The sequence below is a fragment of the Artemia franciscana genome, chromosome 8 (genome assembly GCF_032884065.1).
Source record: "Artemia franciscana chromosome 8, ASM3288406v1, whole genome shotgun sequence".
NCBI lineage: Eukaryota > Metazoa > Arthropoda > Branchiopoda > Anostraca > Artemiidae > Artemia > Artemia franciscana.
The window spans coordinates 20,811,158-20,831,109 of NC_088870.1; the positions used below are offsets into that span (position 1 = coordinate 20,811,158).

General features: G+C 34.8%; 2 protein-coding genes and 1 long non-coding RNA gene across 6 annotated transcripts in view; 1 reads left to right on the forward strand and 2 right to left on the reverse strand.

Moving 5' to 3' along the window:
• The window catches only part of LOC136030118 (uncharacterized), a 31,572-nt gene extending 26,587 nt beyond the window's left edge, over positions 1–4,985 (reverse strand). The window contains exon 1 of one of the 2 annotated variants that reach the window (XM_065708802.1): positions 4,152–4,985. The gene's annotated coding sequence lies outside the window, so the exon portion shown is untranslated. The remainder of the gene's footprint in view (positions 1–4,151) is intronic. The other variant, XM_065708800.1, reaches the window with a different exon arrangement.
• On the forward strand, positions 1,762–19,317 carry LOC136030119 (uncharacterized). The gene is made up of 3 exons (XR_010618185.1): positions 1,762–1,863; positions 15,834–16,709; positions 19,134–19,317. It is a non-coding gene; the product is annotated as an uncharacterized LOC136030119 (long non-coding RNA).
• LOC136030117 (tubulin-specific chaperone cofactor E-like protein) overlaps positions 7,913–19,952 on the reverse strand; it is a 33,497-nt gene continuing 21,457 nt past the window's right edge. For all 3 annotated transcript variants that reach the window (XM_065708797.1, XM_065708796.1, XM_065708799.1), the window contains 2 exons: positions 14,129–14,283; positions 7,913–9,181 (listed from right to left, as the gene is read on the reverse strand). In XM_065708797.1, coding sequence (XP_065564869.1) covers positions 8,869–9,181; positions 14,129–14,283 — 468 coding nt within the window. In that variant the 3' untranslated portion in view covers positions 7,913–8,868. The remainder of the gene's footprint in view (positions 9,182–14,128; positions 14,284–19,952) is intronic.

Here is a 19,952-nt window from a genome sequence, read left to right on the forward strand (position 1 = left end):
TGTCTTTATACACAAATGATAAACTGATAATGAAATGAATGCTGCCGCGACTGCCAAGGTTGTTGAGGTTCTATCTGCAAATGATGGCTTTTTTAAGCAACAAACAGGATCGTGTCACAGCGAAATGGTGTTTTTGCCATTTTGTGAACAGTGCATCGATTTTTGCATAAAGATAGTCAAAACGTCAGGGAATATGAAATCTACGATAGTCAATCGATTTATCATGGTCTAAAATCATCAACAGGAGGTTTTGAGCCCTTTGTCTTTATAAAAGAGAAAAACTACTTTTTTGCATGATTATCATGTATGTAAATCATGGTGGTGAATTTGATCCGCACGTCCGGTTTGCGTAATCAACTGGTCTCGCAATTCTTCACATTGCACTTGCGCACTGTGAAGATTTTAGAAACTTCCCTTGAGTGGAACCAACGGACCCCTAAAATTCTGATTTTGGGTGAATAAACATGATTTTTCTTACTTTTCTCTTCAAGTTCCTTTTTGTCTTCAATGGAAAATCATGATTTAGATAGAATAAAATTTTGGTTTTTGATAGATGTCCTATCTGTGACTATAAGTTTAGCCATTTCTCTCTTATTAAACGCTAAGAACAAACAGATATATTTTAATGCAAGTTGAATAAGCACACCTACTCTTACGTTTCTCATTAATTAGTTTATAGTTTCCTATTGGTGTCGGGTTTCAAAAAGACCGATAGTATGACTTTTCACAGGTATATTCATTTGATTAGAGGCTTAGTATCTTGTATATTTTTAAGCTTTAAATAAATCATAAGAGCATGAGTTTTCAATTTCTTTTTTTATAGGCTTTAGTTTCTGAAAATGCTGTTCCTGTTATTAAAAAATAATTTAAGCCACGTCCATGGCTTTTCTTAAATTTAAAAAACAGATGCATTTACATATTTTTAAAATCTTAAACATTAAGATTCAGCAAAGCGTTATCATTTATTTCTAATTCCTATTTTTTTTTTCTAACAGAGGTTGCATGTCGCAGAGGTCGCAGAAAACGCAAATATAATTTTACTTTCTTATGAGCAAATTCTTAAAGATATCGGTGATGCCACCCCCCCCCAGACTCTTAGGACGGGAGAAAGTAAAACCTATCTTTAACAGCGTATTATTAAAAAAAATCATTTTACTTCTTTGATTTCATTACCTGAATGAAACAAAGATCTTTTTTGTAAGGTTTATTGTGTATGCTTAAGAAATAAAACGAGTAAAACTTAATTTTATAAAACCAAAGAAGTTTTATGAGGAAGTAAAGAGCGATGCAGAAACTTAAAACAAACAAAAATTATTGCTTCAGAGATTACGCAAGATCCATCTACAAAACCAGCTTATATAAACTGAATCATGATATTTTCCAATATCTGTAGAATTCTACAAATTAGCGCTTTGCTGAAAATTGAGTTTGCCAAAGTTTTTTAGATAATTAGAATTGTAAACTTAAAGCTACCTATATCATGGTCGGAGAAAGACTATTGTGGTGCTTATAAATTAGTCTTTACTTTTCTGCAGGCAGCTCATGGAATTTTCTGATTCTGAGGGGACACTGTATTTTTTTGTTGGATTAGTTTTGCGTTTCAGTAAATCCATCATCGATAAATCCGTTTAAGCCTATTCACAAGGCAAAGAGCGTCAGAATTATTTTAGAATTATATTTTACGAAATATTATTACGAAATATGTTACGAAATATTACTACGAAATATATTACACATGATTTGCTTGGTTCTGTTATCAGTGCAATGAAAGTTTTGTCTATACTTTTGTGTACCGAAGATATTTTTATTGATTATTAATGGCTACGGATAATACGAATTCATTCTGTAGATGCATAGGCCAGTGTGAGCACTTAATATACGCATATAAATATACACTTATATATATACATCTGTCGCCTCTTTACAGATAAAAGAACTCTTTATACGCACAAGAAAAAATGAGGGGTTTAAAGTCTGGGTAGTTTTTGTGGATCAGCAACGCCATCACAAAAGACCCTTGGTTCTCAGGCAAAAACGTGGGCCTTCAGTACTTGAAAATGGAACCTACTACGATTATTAAATTGCTTTAAAAAAGGAAAATTTCGAAATTTGAATATTCTCCTCCTCATTCTCACATTTCTAGCCAAAAAAAGCAGCTTTGTCGACTCTACCAGCAATAAATCTTCATTGAAGGTTTTAACAGACAGTATTGCTTTGCTGACTGGAAGAACCCTCATTGAAAACAGAGCACCGATCTATTAGAAAAAAAAAATGAAGTTTCTAGCCCCGAATAGTTTAGCCCTCCATTTAAAAGGCAAACACAAAACCAACTACCTATCACCAGCTTTGATTTAGACTAACAACAGTTGGTTCCCTTTTTTACACCCTATGTTCCTTAGTTTTAGATCATTAGCCTCCCTTCTTAACCAACAGTTGTACACTAAGAAAAGAGTTAAAGAGGACTATAAAAGCGTATATTATTATTATGATTTTTCTTTTAAGTCTTGTTTTGCGCTTTGTATATAGGACAAATTATTTACCAGCCTGAAAATACAGATCATACACATTGTGCACAAGTCTTTAGTTTTAGTGTTTTAGGCACTATATTCTGCACCCCTAACACCAATTTTATCAAACAATTCGTGGCACCAAACTGTAAGTAAGAAGTGACACGACTCTGTAGTAGCCGAAATTCAAAAAAAAAAGAATTTTGATGTCAATAAATACTTCAAAAGAATTAGTTTTTTATGCCGATTCCAAATGTATAAAATTCATTAAGTTTAGTGTTACCAATAAAAAGATACGATCCGGAAAAAATTAACCTGATTTGCGAAAAAGGGCCGAAACCCCAAGAAGTCAAGGACTTTTTAATGAAAATCACACCATTAAATTCAACGTATCAGCGAAAGATTTTTTTTATAATATTTTTTTTAATTTTTGCTTTTGTCATGGCAAGCCAGTTTGGCTTTGGATCTTTTAAATAACACGTACAAAAAAAGGTAGAACAAATCCCTACTTAACTCCTGATTCAAAGCCGGATCAAATACTATCCTTCTTTTCTACCTAAGCCACAGGATAATTATTCTTGTACCTAGCTCTAATCATTTTAATGATCTATCTGTTACACTATACAAAGATATTACATTCACTTAAGCTTTCCAAGAAGTCAAGGACTTTTTAATGAAAATCACACCATTAAATTGGACGTATCAGAGAACCTTACTGTAGAGGTTTCAAACTCCCATCTGTAAGAATGTGAAATTTGTATTTTTTTTTTTCCCAGAAAAAAGATCACGGATAAGTGTTCATTTTTTTTTTTTTTTTCCATGGTTGATCAGACCGAGCCAATGGTCCTAGAACATTGGAAGAGAGCTCATTCGAACGGAAAATTGAAAGCTATAGTGCCCTTTTTAAGTGATCAAAAATCGGATCTGAGGGCAACCAGCCCCCTCCACTCCAACACCCCTTTTCCCCAAAATCATCCAATTAAAATGTTGTAATAGAGATTATTCGGCATAGTTGAAAATTCCAATAACTATGCCTTTGGGAGTAACAAGATCACCCACAGCCCCTGAGGAAAGGGGGTAAGTTATGAAATTTGCCAATTGTCAACGTATAGTTTAAGTTTTAATGTTGCACCTTACTTTCAGCTGACAAAACTTTTTCTTTTTTTTAATGGTTATAAAGGTCCGCTATTATTGCAAAGGAACATATTATGAAATAGGACTGTCGCTTATATTAGATCCTTTTAATAGTTATAAAACAAAAAAGACAAAAAGTAACCATAGAAAGGAACAAAGCCACACCTTAAGTTTTGTCGGTTTGATGTGCAATAGAACTAAAAACAAAATTAATTTTAGTAGCATGAAGACATGATATTTCAACTAGCATGGCCCTAAGAAACCATATCTGATATGACAGGGTCATCATTTAACTGAACCAATTCCAGAAATACAAGTTTCAAGATATGATACATAAACTTTCGCAGGGAAAAAAGCAAATTCATCTTCTTTGCTTTTTAATAAGTTAATAGCTACTTAGCAACAGCAGTTAGTAAGCTTAAACCAACAACAATTAGCCTTTAAGGTATAAATTTCCCGATTTTAAATTCGATTGTGATTAATTAAACATATATTGAGACTCGTCCATACTTGCCTTTTAACAGGCTATGAATCCTTATTCTTCGTTGAAAATATAAAGACTGGTATACATCTATATTTGTTCTGCATTTTATACCTTGAAAATTCTATAATCCGCTTTTCAATAAGCCTCCTTCTTTGCTCCTAGGCGACTTTGTCATTACTGTATTAGTATATCTTCTATTAGTAATATTAGTTTCCATGAACTTGTATGTTTTAGCTAAATTAGAAAATGTGTATTTTGTAACGTTGTATGCATTTTTATTGTGTAATCTCAACAAATAATTGGAAAGCTAGGTGTTCTGACGCTCATAATTTCTTACGTCAATAAAGTTCAAATGTTAGCTATGCTTGCAGGCACAACAACAGTGAGGAAATGTCTCGGATCCCGGCTCCTCAAGAACTCGAAATTTTCATAATCTTTTGCAATATTGGATTGCATACATTGTTTAAAATTTCCGCTACTTTTGTAGCTCTCTTTTGTCCGCTACTTACGGTATGCTCGTATGTTGCCTAAATTAAGCAAAAAAATGGCTCCCGTTTATACATATAATTACTTAAACTCAATCATTTATTTGTTTTTAATTATTTTTTTACTCCTCATTTTAGCTCTCAAAGAAATATTTGCATGAAGTCTTTTAAATGATAATATTCTTACCGGAATAAGTAGTTAATTAAAAATAAACGAAAAAAACTATTACATGGGTAAAAGAAGAAAAAAAGACTAGAAAGATTATATGTTGCAGCCCACCATCTCTCTACGAAATCAATCTTATAGAGAGCTATTTATCGTTCAAAATGCATTTGATTACATGTTTATTTGGTTAAAGCAACGCCGTAGTGCTCTGCAAGATTTATGATTCTTGCACAATGCTCTTGCTGCTTGTAAAATATCTTATTCGTTGAGTTGTTTACATACCTTTCTATACGTTAATTTGACATATCTGAATATTAATTTCCTCCATATTATCATTTACGTCCTTTCAACAACTCTATTGCTACAACTTTCTACCCTAGAAAAACATGTGTATCCCAAATGGAACTCAAAATTCATTTGCTTATGGTCTAGTAGAGATAAATCCATCAGTTAGTTTCAACTTGCTCCAATTGCTAACAATTCTAAGCAAACAGTGGTTTTGTCTTTCAAAAGAAGATATACGTGTTTCTGCTGCTCAGTAGTATAAAATAAACCACAAAAATCATGGCATCGGCGGAAACCTCCCCCAAAGCTGCTCAAGAGAGGCTGTGGCACTTTGGTGTTATGGCTCCGACTGCAATATAGGACTCGGAGGTTTCCGAAAGATAGAAATTTAGGAGTGCTCCTACCAATGTTGGAGAGAAAAGGTTTCAAGAAGGAGTGTTCCAACTCTTGGAGGATAAGACTCCTCTCAGTGAAAATCAAGTTCTTTTCTAAGGCGCCTTTTTAGCGATGCTTTGCACACCTCCGACGAAAACGCGGACTAGAGCAGGTTGGAATTCCATCTGACAGCAGATTCCCAGAGTCCAGGACTTTCCGAGGACTATCATTACACCGGAACTTTGGCCTTCTTCTTGGACGTTTCGAGCCACTACTGATTGGGTCAAAGTCATAAAGAATCCGATCAGGAGCGTCGGAAGGCAGCCACAGAAAATGAAACGAAATGTCAGCTGGGCAGCCTGGTGTGAAAAGAGCGACTGGAAGTCATACTTTGCAGACGGTCATTACTGACAAATTTGTCCATTGGATTCTCTTGGTTCTCTACAGCCACTTAGATTGGAGAGCAATGAGACAGCGCTGGTAAGCTACAGTTGCAGGTTAAGTCTCGGCTCTGTACGGCAGGATCAAACAAGCGGAGGCTACAAGGATCTTCATTATGGTAGCTTCTTTGATCATCGCCTTCTTCCAAACATGGCTCAGCCAACAAATGACAGCAGAGGCTTTGGCCGATCGGGCAACAACTTCGCAGTAACGCAGCCGTCCAAAGATATAATAGAGTAAATGTAAGTGAAATAGTCAACTACTTAGATTCGGCTTCCGGCTATCGAGCAATTTGATTTGTCGGCGTCAGACCTAGGCTCCACTACCATAACTTTTATCTTCATCAAGTTAATGCAACTTTTATCTTCTTTATAGCATGGTCTATAGTACAATTGAACGGCTCAGGAGCTACTGCGCAACCTTGCCTGACTCGCGTTCTTATTGGAAAGAACGCGCTGCGTCAATCATTTACTTGCACACACCTCTCAGTCTCTATGTGCATGGCCATGAGTAGGTGGACATATTTCGACGGGAGGCCAGTATTTTAAAGGATATTCCAAAGGGAATCTCAATCAACAGAGTCAAATGCTGCCTTAAAGTCGACATAAGCAATGAAAACCTGTTTGCAGAACTCATTCGCCTTCTCTAAGATCTGGTTTATGGCGAATATCTATTTTGCCGTTGATCGCATAAAACCAGCCTGCTCTACTCTAAATTTTCGTCAGAGATGTGCAAAATACCACTGCAACAGCACTATAGAAAAGAGCCTGCTTTGTACTGAGAGGACTCTTATCCCCTGAAAGCTGGAGAACTCCTTTTTAGAACCTTTTCTCTTCAACAATGGTAGGATCACTCCTCTACGCCAGTCTTTCGGGAAAATCTCCGAGTCCCATATTGGAATGAATAGCATTAAGAGCCATATCACAGCGCCACCACCACTCTTGAGCAGCTCCGCGGGGGTTCCGCAGATGCCATGATCTTTTCAATTTATTCTATTTTATATTACTGAGCAGCAGAAACATAAATTTTTTGGTTTTGAAAGATAAAACCACTGTTTGCTTGATATTGCTAATAGTTCTGGCAAGTTGAAATTAACTGAAGGAGTTACAATTATTAGGCCATAAGCCAATGAATTTCGAGTTATATCGTGGAAGATTCACATCATTTTGTAGAGGTAGAAAATTGTAGCAACTGACCTGTTGGAAAAATGTAAATAATAATTTGGAGAAATTTTTTATTCAGATATGTTAAATTAATGTATAGAATCGTATGTAAACAACTCAATGAATAAGAGGGTTTACCTGCAGCAAGGGCATTATGTAAGAGTCCAAAATCTTGCAGAGCACATCGGCGTTGCTTTTACCGAGCAATAATTCAATAGAGATTTTAAGAAATATATTTCAGTCTCGTGGTTATATTCGGGTTCTTGCATTAAGAGATTGCAGTAATTACTTAAGAGTCGTCTTTTCTTTATTAAAACTCATTTTGTTGTCGTTTTCAGATAATATGAACCAGCTAGCTAAAAACCTAACACGCTTTGTTTTACGTCATTCGAATTATTGTAAGTAACTTCAAGTTAGGCGAGTGTTCGTATTTTCGAGTTCGATCCTATAAGCTCCTCAGTTGTACCAGGCATATTCTAACAGGTTCTTATGATCAGAGGCCTCTCAATTAAAAGATTAATTGTTGTAATAATTAACAGCAAGACGGTTAATGTATTACCCTTCTAAGTCCGTAATGAGCTGAATCACTGTAAATTAAACTCCCCAACAAGTGTGAACAATCCTGAACACAGAGGGGGAGGGAGACTCGAGGCTTTCCCTATCTAAAATCTTGATGTTTTATCAATGTTTTGTTTTCAGTAAGTTTCATATAATTTACCTTATTTCGTTATTTTTACTAATTTGTCCCCTCGCCTTCCCCAAAAAATATTCTGGTACAATTTTCTGTATAAGACCTTAACATACTGTAGGGCCCATGGGTTTTTTATACTAGTCCTTTGACAGCAAAAACTATAGTTAACAATAAAACACTATAAGAATAATATATTTAATATCGATTAAAGAGAATAAAATATACTCTTGTTTATAAAAACTGGTTTCATTGACAAAGAATTGTGGTCAGTTGTCGACTGTTAGAATTCAAAAGACATTTTACAACATTTTTGGTCAAACCAGGACAAGTATTAATTTGAAATCTCAAGACTAGCTTAGTGTTACTAAAATAAATTAAAAAACCAAAAAATACTTACAATATTTAAAATAACATTAGTCCACTAAGTACTTAAGCGCATGTTATTTTTCGCAAGTGCATTGTTTCTTTTTAACCAAAAGACAGATCTAGCTTGAAAATAAGTTCAGTTTTCCAATCGCCTCGTCTCAGTTTTCAAAGACATTAAAAACCATCCAAGTTTAGACAATAGGACATTATTTATAGTCAAAACCCAAAAGTCCTTTTCTGTCTCTCTTTCATCTTGCCTAAAAATTATGTCTTAAAACATAACGTCTTTTGAACTACAACAGACGAAGTTCTTAAATAAAATCTCAAAATCAACTCGGGAGAATAAGTACAAAGCCTCACAAAAAGAAACTCTTAGCCCTCAGTTAAATAATATATGTTTATAGAGGCTATACAAGACTAAAAACAAAATTCAGTGTTAAAATAATTAAACTTTAAATAGTATGGTTTCCTAAAACAAAAGGGAATTTATTAAAACGAATACAAATGCCCTTCAACTCACAGCTTTCCCAATCCATTAAACAATTTCAACACAGAGCTGCCAACTCCACCAAACAACGTCTATGGCAAAGCCACAATTGTGAAGGATTTGTCACTGCATTCTCGACCTTGAACGCGTTTTCTTTTGGAATCTTAATTACGTCCAGATTCCTTCTTTTTCTACTTCTTCCTATTTCTTGCAATATTTTTCATAAAGAATACAAAGAACTGAATTAAATTTTCAAAAACTCTTGAGTAAATTGCTTAGTTCGTTTATTTACGATCGACTATAAAAGTATCGCCATCTTCAATTAGCAAACTATAAAGTTTCTTAGATGGCACTTTCAACTCATCAGGACCATACGCAGCCTGTTTACTCAAGAAATAAAGTCGCATACTATTTGCACTAAGGTTCAACAATGGTTCAAGTTTCTTTTTTAATCCCATCACTGTTATATCCTGACTGAATCTTCTTACTGAAGATTTATTATCATATTCAATAACAACAGAAACATACTTTTTTGGTTTTAGATCCAGGTCAATAAGTTTGTCCAGCTTGCCGTGAAGAGCTTCTAGCTCAATATATCTAAGTAAAAAAAAAATAAATGAAAATTCAAAAAAAGTCAAAAGCACTTGAAAGTTATTTTACAGGAAAAGTCAAATGCATATGAAAGTAATTTGGATTTTCGACCCCTTTCTACAACAAAAAGAAAAAAAGAGTACTTGTATGATATACCCTCTACCTAATATTCTTCTAATATGTTTCTCTGACACTCAATCCTAATGAAATATACCAAAGCAAAATAAAGATATATTACTTTAGACGCAAATTTGGGCTATATATTTGCAAATTAGAGGGAGAAGGCGGGTCTACATGCCTAATGTCTTAGGTACAATTATTCTGTATATTATTAGTAAGAATTTTTTTCTAGCTCCACACTGTGCAAATACTTTACCCCCACCCCATCCCCTAATGTGGAGATTTAAAGCCTAAATTATATATTTTCCATCTATTCTGTCACTTCGCTTCGTCTTGTCTGACGCTAAGCTGAAAGAAACTAACGAGAAAAACCGGTTCTAGAATGCAACAATGAATGAACAACTTGAGTGGTAGGGGGCTTATCAAACAAGCACCAAGAAAAGTCTAAAACAAAATGGAATGACACTGAAACTCATGCATTTTATAAGACAAGTCGAAACCCCTTGAAATAAATTTGAATTTTCAATATCTTTCTATAAACAATAGAGAAGAGAAATTTAAAATAAAAAAACCAAAATTTACACATTTTACAAGACAAGTTAAAACAACTTGAATGTAATTTTAATTTTTGATCCCTTTCTACAAAAAAAACAAAAATAAATAAAAATCTAAAATAAAATAGAAAGAAACTGAAATTTACACATTTTACAAGATAAATCAAAACAACTTAAAAGTAAGTTGGATTTTCGATCCCAATCCATGAAAACGAATAGAAAGCCGTCATAACCGTCAAACTTTTACTGGCTGTTAATTTTTTGCTTTGTAATAAAATTTGAAGAGTTAATATACCATATTCCTGAAAACAACACCCTATTGCTGCTTGATGCGTTGTAGCCCCTAGCTGAGCCGTGTGCAACTGGCATCTGCTTAAAAAATGGATGCTTAAAACCCTGGATGCTTAAAAAATGGACGGCCCTTAATTCCTGTAGAAAAGATAAAAAATAACCAATCAATCAAGGCATACTTTAAGTACCTACTCTAGATGTCTAATTATAAAAATAAAGTTTGTCGACATACAATATTTAGGCTTAGGTCAGTCGAGAAGCCAATTGATCATGTTCTTCTGTAGAAAAAAAATCATGCCTCAATTAGGAATGATCTTAAGGGTGAGTAAGGAAACAATACGTACCGTCCTTAGGTTGGTTAGTTTCTCTTTCTCTTAACTCTACTTTTTAAAACAGTAAAAAACTTCAGCGTAAAGAGCGGGGCGTTGATCAGGAAGCAGCCCCTTTCATATACGAAGTAATTTCTGTTCGTTTTAAGTTTTAATGTCGCTCCTTACTTTCCGTTAAAAAAAACTTGTTTTTTTATTTAATTTATGAACATTTTTGAATCAATGCATGTCTTTATTTTGGCTCTCCACAGATGAATAAATTTTATAAGCTCAAATTTTGTCCCAATTTCTGAAGAATGATCCCTGAATCACAAAAGCCGTAGAATAAATAGTAAAAATTACTAAAAATACATTAACAAAAAGAGCGAGGTATTAGGAGGAGGTGAGCCCATCATATGCGTAATAATTTCTGTTCGTTTTAAGTTTTAATGCTTCTCCTTACTTTAGTTGAAAAAACTTTTTCATATTTATTTTTTCATTGTTTTTTGTTTTAATAATGCTAGTAAATCCTGCGCTCCCTTCATGAAAATTTTCTTCCCCCATGACAAATTCCTCCAAGGAAAGTTCCCGCAACATATCCCACTCTCATCCCCCCACAGCCTAAAAATCCCTCTGAAAATGTCTGTACACTTCCAAATAACCATTACTATATGTAAGCACTGGTCATAGTTTGTAACTTGTGGCCCCTCCCACGGGGAATGTGGGGGAGTAGATCGCCCCCACAGACAAAGTTGTAAGGTTTTCTGACTACGCTGAATAAAATGCCTATCTCAGAATTTTGATTTGGTGACTTTGGGAAAATAATTAGCGTGGGAGGGGGCCTAGGTGCCCTTCAATTTATTAGCCACTTAAAAAGAGCACCAGAACTTTTCATTTCCATGAGAATGAGTCCTCTCGCAAGATTCTAGGACCACTGGGTCGATACGACCACCCCTGGGAAAAAAACACAAAAAAAAATAAATAAACACGCATCCGTGATCTGCCTTTCGGCAAAAAATACGGAATTCCACATTTTTGTAGATACGAGCTTGAAACTTCTACAGTAGGGTTCTCTGATACGCTGAATCTGATGGTGTGATTTTCGTTAAGATTCCATGACTTTTAGGGGGTTGTTTCACCCTATTTTCTAAAATAAGACAAATTTTCTCAGGCTCGTACCTTTTGATGGGTAAGACTAAACTTGATTAAAGTTATATATTTAAAATCAGCATCAAAATTCGATTCTTTTGATGTAGCTATTGATATAAAATTCTGTTTTTTAAAGTTTTGGTTAATATTCAGCCGGGTCGCTCCTTACTACAGTTCTTTACCACGAACTGTTTGATTAATTTTAATTTAGATGCTAAAATAGAATTAACCGGGATTTCGATATTTTTCCACCAGCCACAGGTTTTTGTATTTAAACCTAGGAACAAGTGTCATGTGAACTAGAATCCCATTCTAAATACAGGAAACCGAATACAGACCTATATAGATGCCCGATGGAAGGATCAATAGATAAAAGAAAAATTACGCTCTTTTTTCAGTTAAAAATAGGCTTCTAAAATGGATTAACTTGTAATTCAGTTTGACACAAAAAAGCTGAAGTATGGGATTCCGTTCAATCAAAAGTTTTTTTTTTTGAATTTGCGTTCCAGGCCAAATGCTGAATTTTTTTAGGGGGTGGGGGCTAAATTAGAAAAATTCAAATAATATATAAGAAAAACAAAGGAAAATCTTAATGTGGTCCTGAGCCACTTCCGCTGCGATCACTAAATTCGAGTTTCGGTTCAAGTCAGTCGAAAATTAAGGATACAATTTCTTTCCAGTTCAATTTCATATAAACACATGGAATTCATGGTTTGTTCAACGCTGGAACAAATTTTCAAAGTTTATGTTCTTTCGAGAAAATAAAAAATCGGCTTTATCCATAAGATATACGTTCCGTAGGATTTAGATTTGACTTAATAAACAATAAATAATAATAATAATAATTTATTTATACCCTCTTTACATACAAAAGATGTACACGGAGGAGTATGAAAAGAAAACTGAAAAATATGAAAATTACACTTCTAATGAAAATAAGTAGGTCATAGCTGTTTTTTGCACATAACTAAAAAAAAAACACTCACAAAACATGACCCATAAATAATAACATAACTCATAAACATAACTCATAAAACAGCACCCATAAACATAGCGCATAAATATCTATTTTCTTACAGAAATGGCGACAAAATGGTTTTTCCATTAAATGAGACAGTTAAGGGGAAAATTTATTCTATTTTCCCTAGATCGTCTAAGAAATCGGTCGTATTGTTGATCCATTTTAAGAGTAATATCAAATATTCGGAATTTTTGTATAATATACCTATTTTTGAACCATAGTGGAATTCCAAGAAAATGTTTACTAAACCGGAAAAAGTAAACGCAAATACGCTTTTTATCACTTTTACTCAAAAACTTCAGAAATGGAACAATGAAAAGTACATGAAGTGCAAACACTGAATTATAAATTATAGCAAGTGTTTTTTTTATCAAAACGACCTTTCACCCTGACTAGCAGGCCATATGTTTTCCAAAGTTTTCCCAACACAGATGATAACACCAACTCCCGCATAGCTTTAATTGACGGACCAAAAGAAAAACCAAGGTAATAAATGGAATCTTTATTAATAATATTAAGTGATCCAATCCTAATTGAATGATGCTGGATATCACTTTTACTATTCGCCACTAGGAATTCTGTTTTAGAAGGTTCAATCTCTAATCCTATCTCTCGTAGATGTGAGTGTAATAATATATTAATTGCATTCTGCATTGATATTAAATTATCCAAGAACAACAAAATATCATCAGCATACGATAAGTGGCTAATGTCGATACCTTTAATCACATATTTCTGGCTTAGGAAGGAATGGCCACAAAAGGTTATGTTCGTCCATATCTGAGCTGACAGACTCTTGTTTTTCAACAAGGAAATTTAACATTCGAACACAGTCATTTAATCTTGATGCCACAATAGTATTTGGTTCACTCGGGAAAACCGGAACATCTGACGGGTCCATAATCCTAAATCGTGGAACAGGACCATCTTTCGAGATACGGTCTGAAGCAATTCGTAAAAGTCGGCCATAAAAGCCGCGCTAGGATGTGAGCCCCGACGCCTCTCAGGAATATCAACTTTTAAGAATATCAGATAACATACCAAATTTCAGAGTATTTCAGTCTAACAAGATTTTAACAAAAACTTCAATGTACAAAGACTAAAATTTGCTTCTGAATTTATTTTTAGATTTCCATTTCCAAATATCAAAATATAAATCGGTCTGTAAAAATGTCAATGCTATATAGCTGTTTCTTAGATTTCCTAGAATTAGTAACTTGGCCCATTTTTTATCTTCAGAAAGAGATTTGAGCACATTAACGATTAGGGATTTTACAGAAATAAAAAAAAAAATTCAGTAAAGAACGAATGGCTCAATTAGCAAAAAAAAAACAAACAATTACAATAAATTCGAGAACGGCCGGTTTGAATATGTGGTATGCCATTCCTAGGGACTTACGTGTGGTAAGTCCCTAGAAATGCTTTTATTTGACAAGTATATACAGTTAAAACAAAACGTAAAAAATTGACAATCAGCTCTAGATCACGAATAAACCGAAGAAAAATGTACCTTGCAGGTTTATTTTCTTCCTCCATATAATATCGTATGAAAGCTCTTTCTGCCTTGTCACGAGCATCTCTGGTTATTGTTTCACCTCCATTTAAAGTGATTAAATACGGAAGTCTTGCTATAACAAGTTGTCTTCTCAAATTTACGTCTAATCCCTAACAAGAGAAAAATAAAAAAATCAAACCAAATAAATCAAATCCATCTAATATTTGATTTTGAATATGTTTTAATTATAAGCACCAATTAAGTCCTTTCAACCCCATTCTCAGTAGCTACTTACTCTGTAGTGGCGGTTCTTGGGGGCAGCTGCCCCTCAGTTTTGGTGACATCTGATATTAAGTTCCTTTTATTTTACAGTTTTACATTCCTAAGGTACAGCTCCCCTCCCCCCAGACTATAAGGCCTAAATCCGCCTCTGATTCTCTGCTACGGATTGATTGGAATGTTTTGTTTGAAGCAAAGATCAATTTTCGCGATGAAAATATATAATCCCAGGGGTGATTAGAAATGCTTAAAACAAATTATCCATCCAAGCTAGAGAAGGTCATTCATTTTTGTATGTTCAAATTTCTTCTCCCACTAACATTATAAATGGAATCTTTTCCGCCTTTCTTTCCCTCCCTCTATTGTTAGATATGTCTGAATTGCTATAAATATTCTAGGCCGATAATCCATTAACTCTAAGCAGTTTTTCTAAACAAGAGAGTTAATCAAAGGTAACTTAAGACTTGAATTTCACTGTTAAAAATTCATTTTTGCTCAAACCAATTAAACTTACGCTTATGAAGCTGTCAGGATTCGAGAATCCTTTAACAAAAATGAATATGGTAATTCCGACTGCAACTAATTTACGCTACTTTTTACAACAGATCAAACGCTAAATAGAAATGATGACACTAGTAAAAAAGGAACAGATGAATTCCTCAGACAATTTGTCTTGCGCCACACTGGTTCAAGTGTGTTCTTATGGCGTTTGTTTATGTTGACTGCAACAGCACCAGGTAGTAGTAAACGTTTCCTAAAGTCTAAAACCATACAAATACATCTGTGTACGAGAACACGTCAAGTCAAAAATGTTGTACGAACATAAAATGGAGGCAAAATCCATACTATGTCTTCTTACAGGTATTTGTTCGTTATTCCTTTTTTTAGACGATTGATTCAAGTTCAGAACATTTCGTATGAACCAGCCCTTTCCGCTTCCAATCCTTTTTTCAAGTAATTATTTTCTCGAAAGACATGAACTAGCAATTTGATTAAAGCACACCAAGACGAAATCTCTTTTAGGCCCAATCTTCCCTCAGGTACAACTGGTAAATCCAATTTCCCACCTAATCTGGATATATGACTTTTAGTAATTTCGGAGGCTAGAGTTAAAACAAATTGCACTAGAACTATTTCTAAAGAGGGGGAGCGGCTTCCACAGTCAATACATTATTACGTGAATTTATTTTGAACGGTCCACCCACTGACAATGAAGCGTCGCATTTCGAAGCAGTGCCAAAAGGGAAATCCTTTTTGTCATGGAAAAAAGCAAAAAAAAGAAAAAAAGAAAAGTCGAATTGAAAAAAAATTGGGCAATCGTTGAACTTTTATAATCCTAGGCAACTACAATATTGCCTGTAGGCGTAGGATTCAGGGGCCCTGGAAAGGATGAATCTGAATAGACATATGGCAATAATTATAATTTTTGTTATTTTTTTAGCTTCTGTTTGCCTTGAACCAACATCAGTGATTATGAACCGAGGACATGTTTGACAGTCGTCCACATCAAAACACATTTTCTACAGTGAAAAAGTTTTAAGCAAACACAATCTGTTTTGAGGAGACTACAAGAAAAATAATAGCAAATAGCATATTCCGAAAAAAAGGAGAAATATTGTAATCCCACTGACATCAACAATCAATGTAGCAAGGGAGATTGACAGAAATGATGCATTCAACCAATTTTTATAGTGAATACGTTTTGATTTATTGACTGCCGGCAAATGCCCCGTTTTAGTGTGTTTAACGAAAACGGGAACAGTTAAGAATAAAAGCAATAGTGATAACTAAAATCATGGGAATGGAAATTCAAATATTTGTAAAAAAAAAAAAACTGTTCACAGAAGAAGTAATTTATGCATTCCATTGCTTTAGTCATTTAGGTTGTTCTCAAAATATATTTTTATTATATGCCAGTCTTATAAGATAAGATTATTCACAGAAGGATAGCACTGCTGCGACTAAGGCTGGAAATGAGTTTAGCAGTTGGTTTCGTATTAAACCAGGAGTTAAGCTGGATTGTGATCTATCCCCCTTTATATGGACCATTTTGATGGACTTTGGCTTAAGGAGCGCAGGAAAGACAATGGAAGACCACGAAATCAAATGGGGAGGGAAAACTCTCCTGGACTTAGATTTTGCTAGTGATCTAAGCATCCTAGGTGAAAGTGTGAGCAAAATGAATGAACTTTAAGAGGTTTTGCGAGTTCGGGGTACTAGAATGGGTTTGAAAATTAATGTTAAAAAGACTAAGTCATTAACGCTCGGAATATATGAAGATGGAAAGGTGACAATGGGTAGCGAAAAGACTGATCAGGTGGGTAGCTTCACTTACCTTGGTAGTATTATTAGCAAAGACGGGTGGGAGCAGTGAAGATGTTAAAAGTAGAATAGCCAAAGCTCGGGGTGTTTTTTCACAGTTGAGGAAAGTTTGGAAGAATAGGAAGGTAAGTGTGAAAACTAAAATTAGAAGATTGGAAGCTACAGTGATGACAATGGTCAAATATGGTTCTGAAGCATGGGCGCTCTGAAAAGTAAATGAAGATTTGTTAGATGTTTTCCAGAGAAATCGTCAACGGATTGTTATGGGTACCCGACTGACTGACCGTATTTCAAACAGTAGGCTGTATGAAAGGTGTGGTTAAATCCCGCTTCCTAGGGCTATGACAAGAAGAAAGGTTGAGATGGCCAGGACACGTTCTGTGGATGAAGATTGACAGATTGCCAAAGATTGGCCTTAACATAAGATTGTTTTTATTATCTTTTTGCAAAATCTGTAAATCCACCGGCCTCTCATTACCTATAGAAAAAGGCTGTAACATTTTTCGAACATTTAGTAGACTTTATCCACTCATTGACAACGGAATACACCACTATTAGTATTGTCTGCTTTATTTTGCCCCACAGAGCCAATCTACAATTTTTGGGGGGTTTCTGTACTATTAAAGAAGGTGCTCCACCTAAATTAGATACGGTATCATCTTAAAACATTGTAGAAATGGAAAGGGGGTTTACAAAAGTATGTATACATTAAAAAAGACTAAATATGCTTCTAAACCCGATTTTTGCGTTATCAGATGTAAGTTAAGCTAAAAATGAGCAAGGTAAAAAAAAGGGTAAAAAAAAGGATAAAGAATAGGGCATTGACTTTACAGTCCCTACCGGCAGTGCACATCTCCGTTTAATGGCCCTTCAGCAAGGAAGTGCAATGGGGGGAGGAGGGTTGGATAAACGAATACTTTTTGTTAGATGACGAAAAGCGTATTGGCTATGAAGTACTAACTGACTTTTCTAGACGACTAATCATTGCCCCAACTCTAACATATGAGTAAACATCAAAATCCTTGACATTTTTAGACCAGATGAGGGACACGCTTAAAAAATAATTCGCAAAGTGCTATTTTTTACCTTTTGCTTTCTTTTAAGCACTCTACAGTTTCTGCTTCGGATGCTTGAAGCAGCAACAAATCACACGACAACAGGTTTTGATATCAATGAAATTAACAGGTACTAAAGAGCTCCCATATTTAGACCGGACTTTCTATTTTGTGCGTGTCAAACAAATTTCAAATATACAATTGTCTATTAAAATACTCGCTTTTGAAGATTTGCATAACGAGGTGATGATTTTGACACCTTTAGTCCAGTATTAACTGAACCATTATAAGAGGTAATAGCTTGAAAGCTTCATTTGACTAATTTCAGTTAAAAGCGGAATTTTTTAAAAATCTGAAACAGAATCCTTGAAGACAATTCCTATAACGATAATAAATACAGGCACTGATTGAGCTGAAAAAAAATTAATGATTGATATTACGCTATTGGAACAAATGATATGTTTCCAAGAGGACAGATTCTTTACGAAGTTAGATAGAAAATATGACCACCGTGTAAATCGTACTCCGATTTCCATCAAGTCAGTAACTACATTTGGCCCACCTAGCTCAACACCCGAAAAAAATTAATCTGAATGTTTTTATTTTTAATACAGATAGTATGAGAGAGAACAACAAGACCTTAAAATAATTACATATTACAAGTAATCTGGAGGACGGTCTTTATGATCTATGCTTGATCAACACGCTTTGTTGATCAAGACTGAAACTTAAAATAAACCTGATTGTGAAAAAAAAAATAATTATAACAGCGTGAAGACATAGCACCTGAACACCTCTCTCTTTCTTCTGTTTTTTATCCTCATTTATTTAAAGCTGCTACTGTTGTACCTTTGCATAAAAAAGGTGATTCATCTCTAATTTCAAACTACAGACCTATTTCTCTTCTTCCTGTGATCTCTAAGGTAGTTGAAAGAATAGTGTATCATAGAATTTCTTCTTTTGTATTTAGCACTAATACGACTGCTGGAAATTCTCTAATAACTAACCATCAGTACTGTTTTCGTCCCTCTTTCTCTTCCTTGTATGCAATTTCAGATGCATTAGAGTTTGTGCGTGTTAATCTGGACAAGGACTTGTATGTTTTGGGTCTATTTCTTGACTTTTCAATGGCCTTTGATATGGTTGACCGCTCTGTTCTTTTTTCTAAACTTTCTTTATTTGGAGTGCATGGAGTCCCACTAGATTGGTTTAGGTCTTATCTGTCAGGGAGATCTTAGTATGATTCTGTTAATGGCACTTGGACCACTTTTGTTTCAAATTTACATTAATAACCTTGTTGATGGTCTTCATCCCCATGGTTCACCCTGTTCTTTTTGCTAATGACAGTAATTTTTTCATTGCAGCAGTGGACCTGCCATCCGCCACCTCTATAGCTCCAGGTCTTCTTGATAAAGTAAAGGATTGGTGCTGGTCAAACGGTATGACTCTTAACAGCCAAAAGAGTGCCATTGTCAATTTCAGGACCTCTTACCGTATGAGAGACGTACAGGAGCCAATCACCCTGACTTATGGGAACGATATTATACCACAAGCTACTATGCTGAAATTTTTTGGCGTGTATCTTGACTGTTTTCTTTCTTTTAAATCGCATATAACTCACACCCGTTCCCTAATCCTCCGCTAGTCTTCAATGTTGCACCGGGTTAACTCATTTCTTCCTCCTGATGTTATGGTTTCTCTTTATTATGTTTTTATTTATCCTTACCTTTCTTATTGCTGCTCAGTCTGGGATAATACTAATAAATCTCTTCTCTGCTAACTTCAAAGAGCCCAAAATAGGGCAGTGAAGGCTACTTTCCTTCTCCATCGGCTTTACCCTTCCTCTGATCTTTATAATGATACTGGAATAGGTCCACTGGATCGTATCGTAGGTAAAAGTCATCTTTATTCAGTGCATTCTGCTTTTCTAGGTACACTTCCACTGCCCCTGCAGCAATGTTTTTCAAGGACAGGCTCAGGTAGGTGCTCTTCTTTTTTAAGTAGTTATTCTCGACGATTTATTTTACCAAAACGATCATCTACAGCAGCCCAGAGGTCTCCTATATATCGATCAATTCTATTATGGAATTCCATCCCTCCGGACGTCCCTCTATTTCTTTCTGCAAAGGCAGTTTTTCGTCGAGTCTTTCCAGTTTAGAAATTTCTTTCTTTCTCTCTCCTTT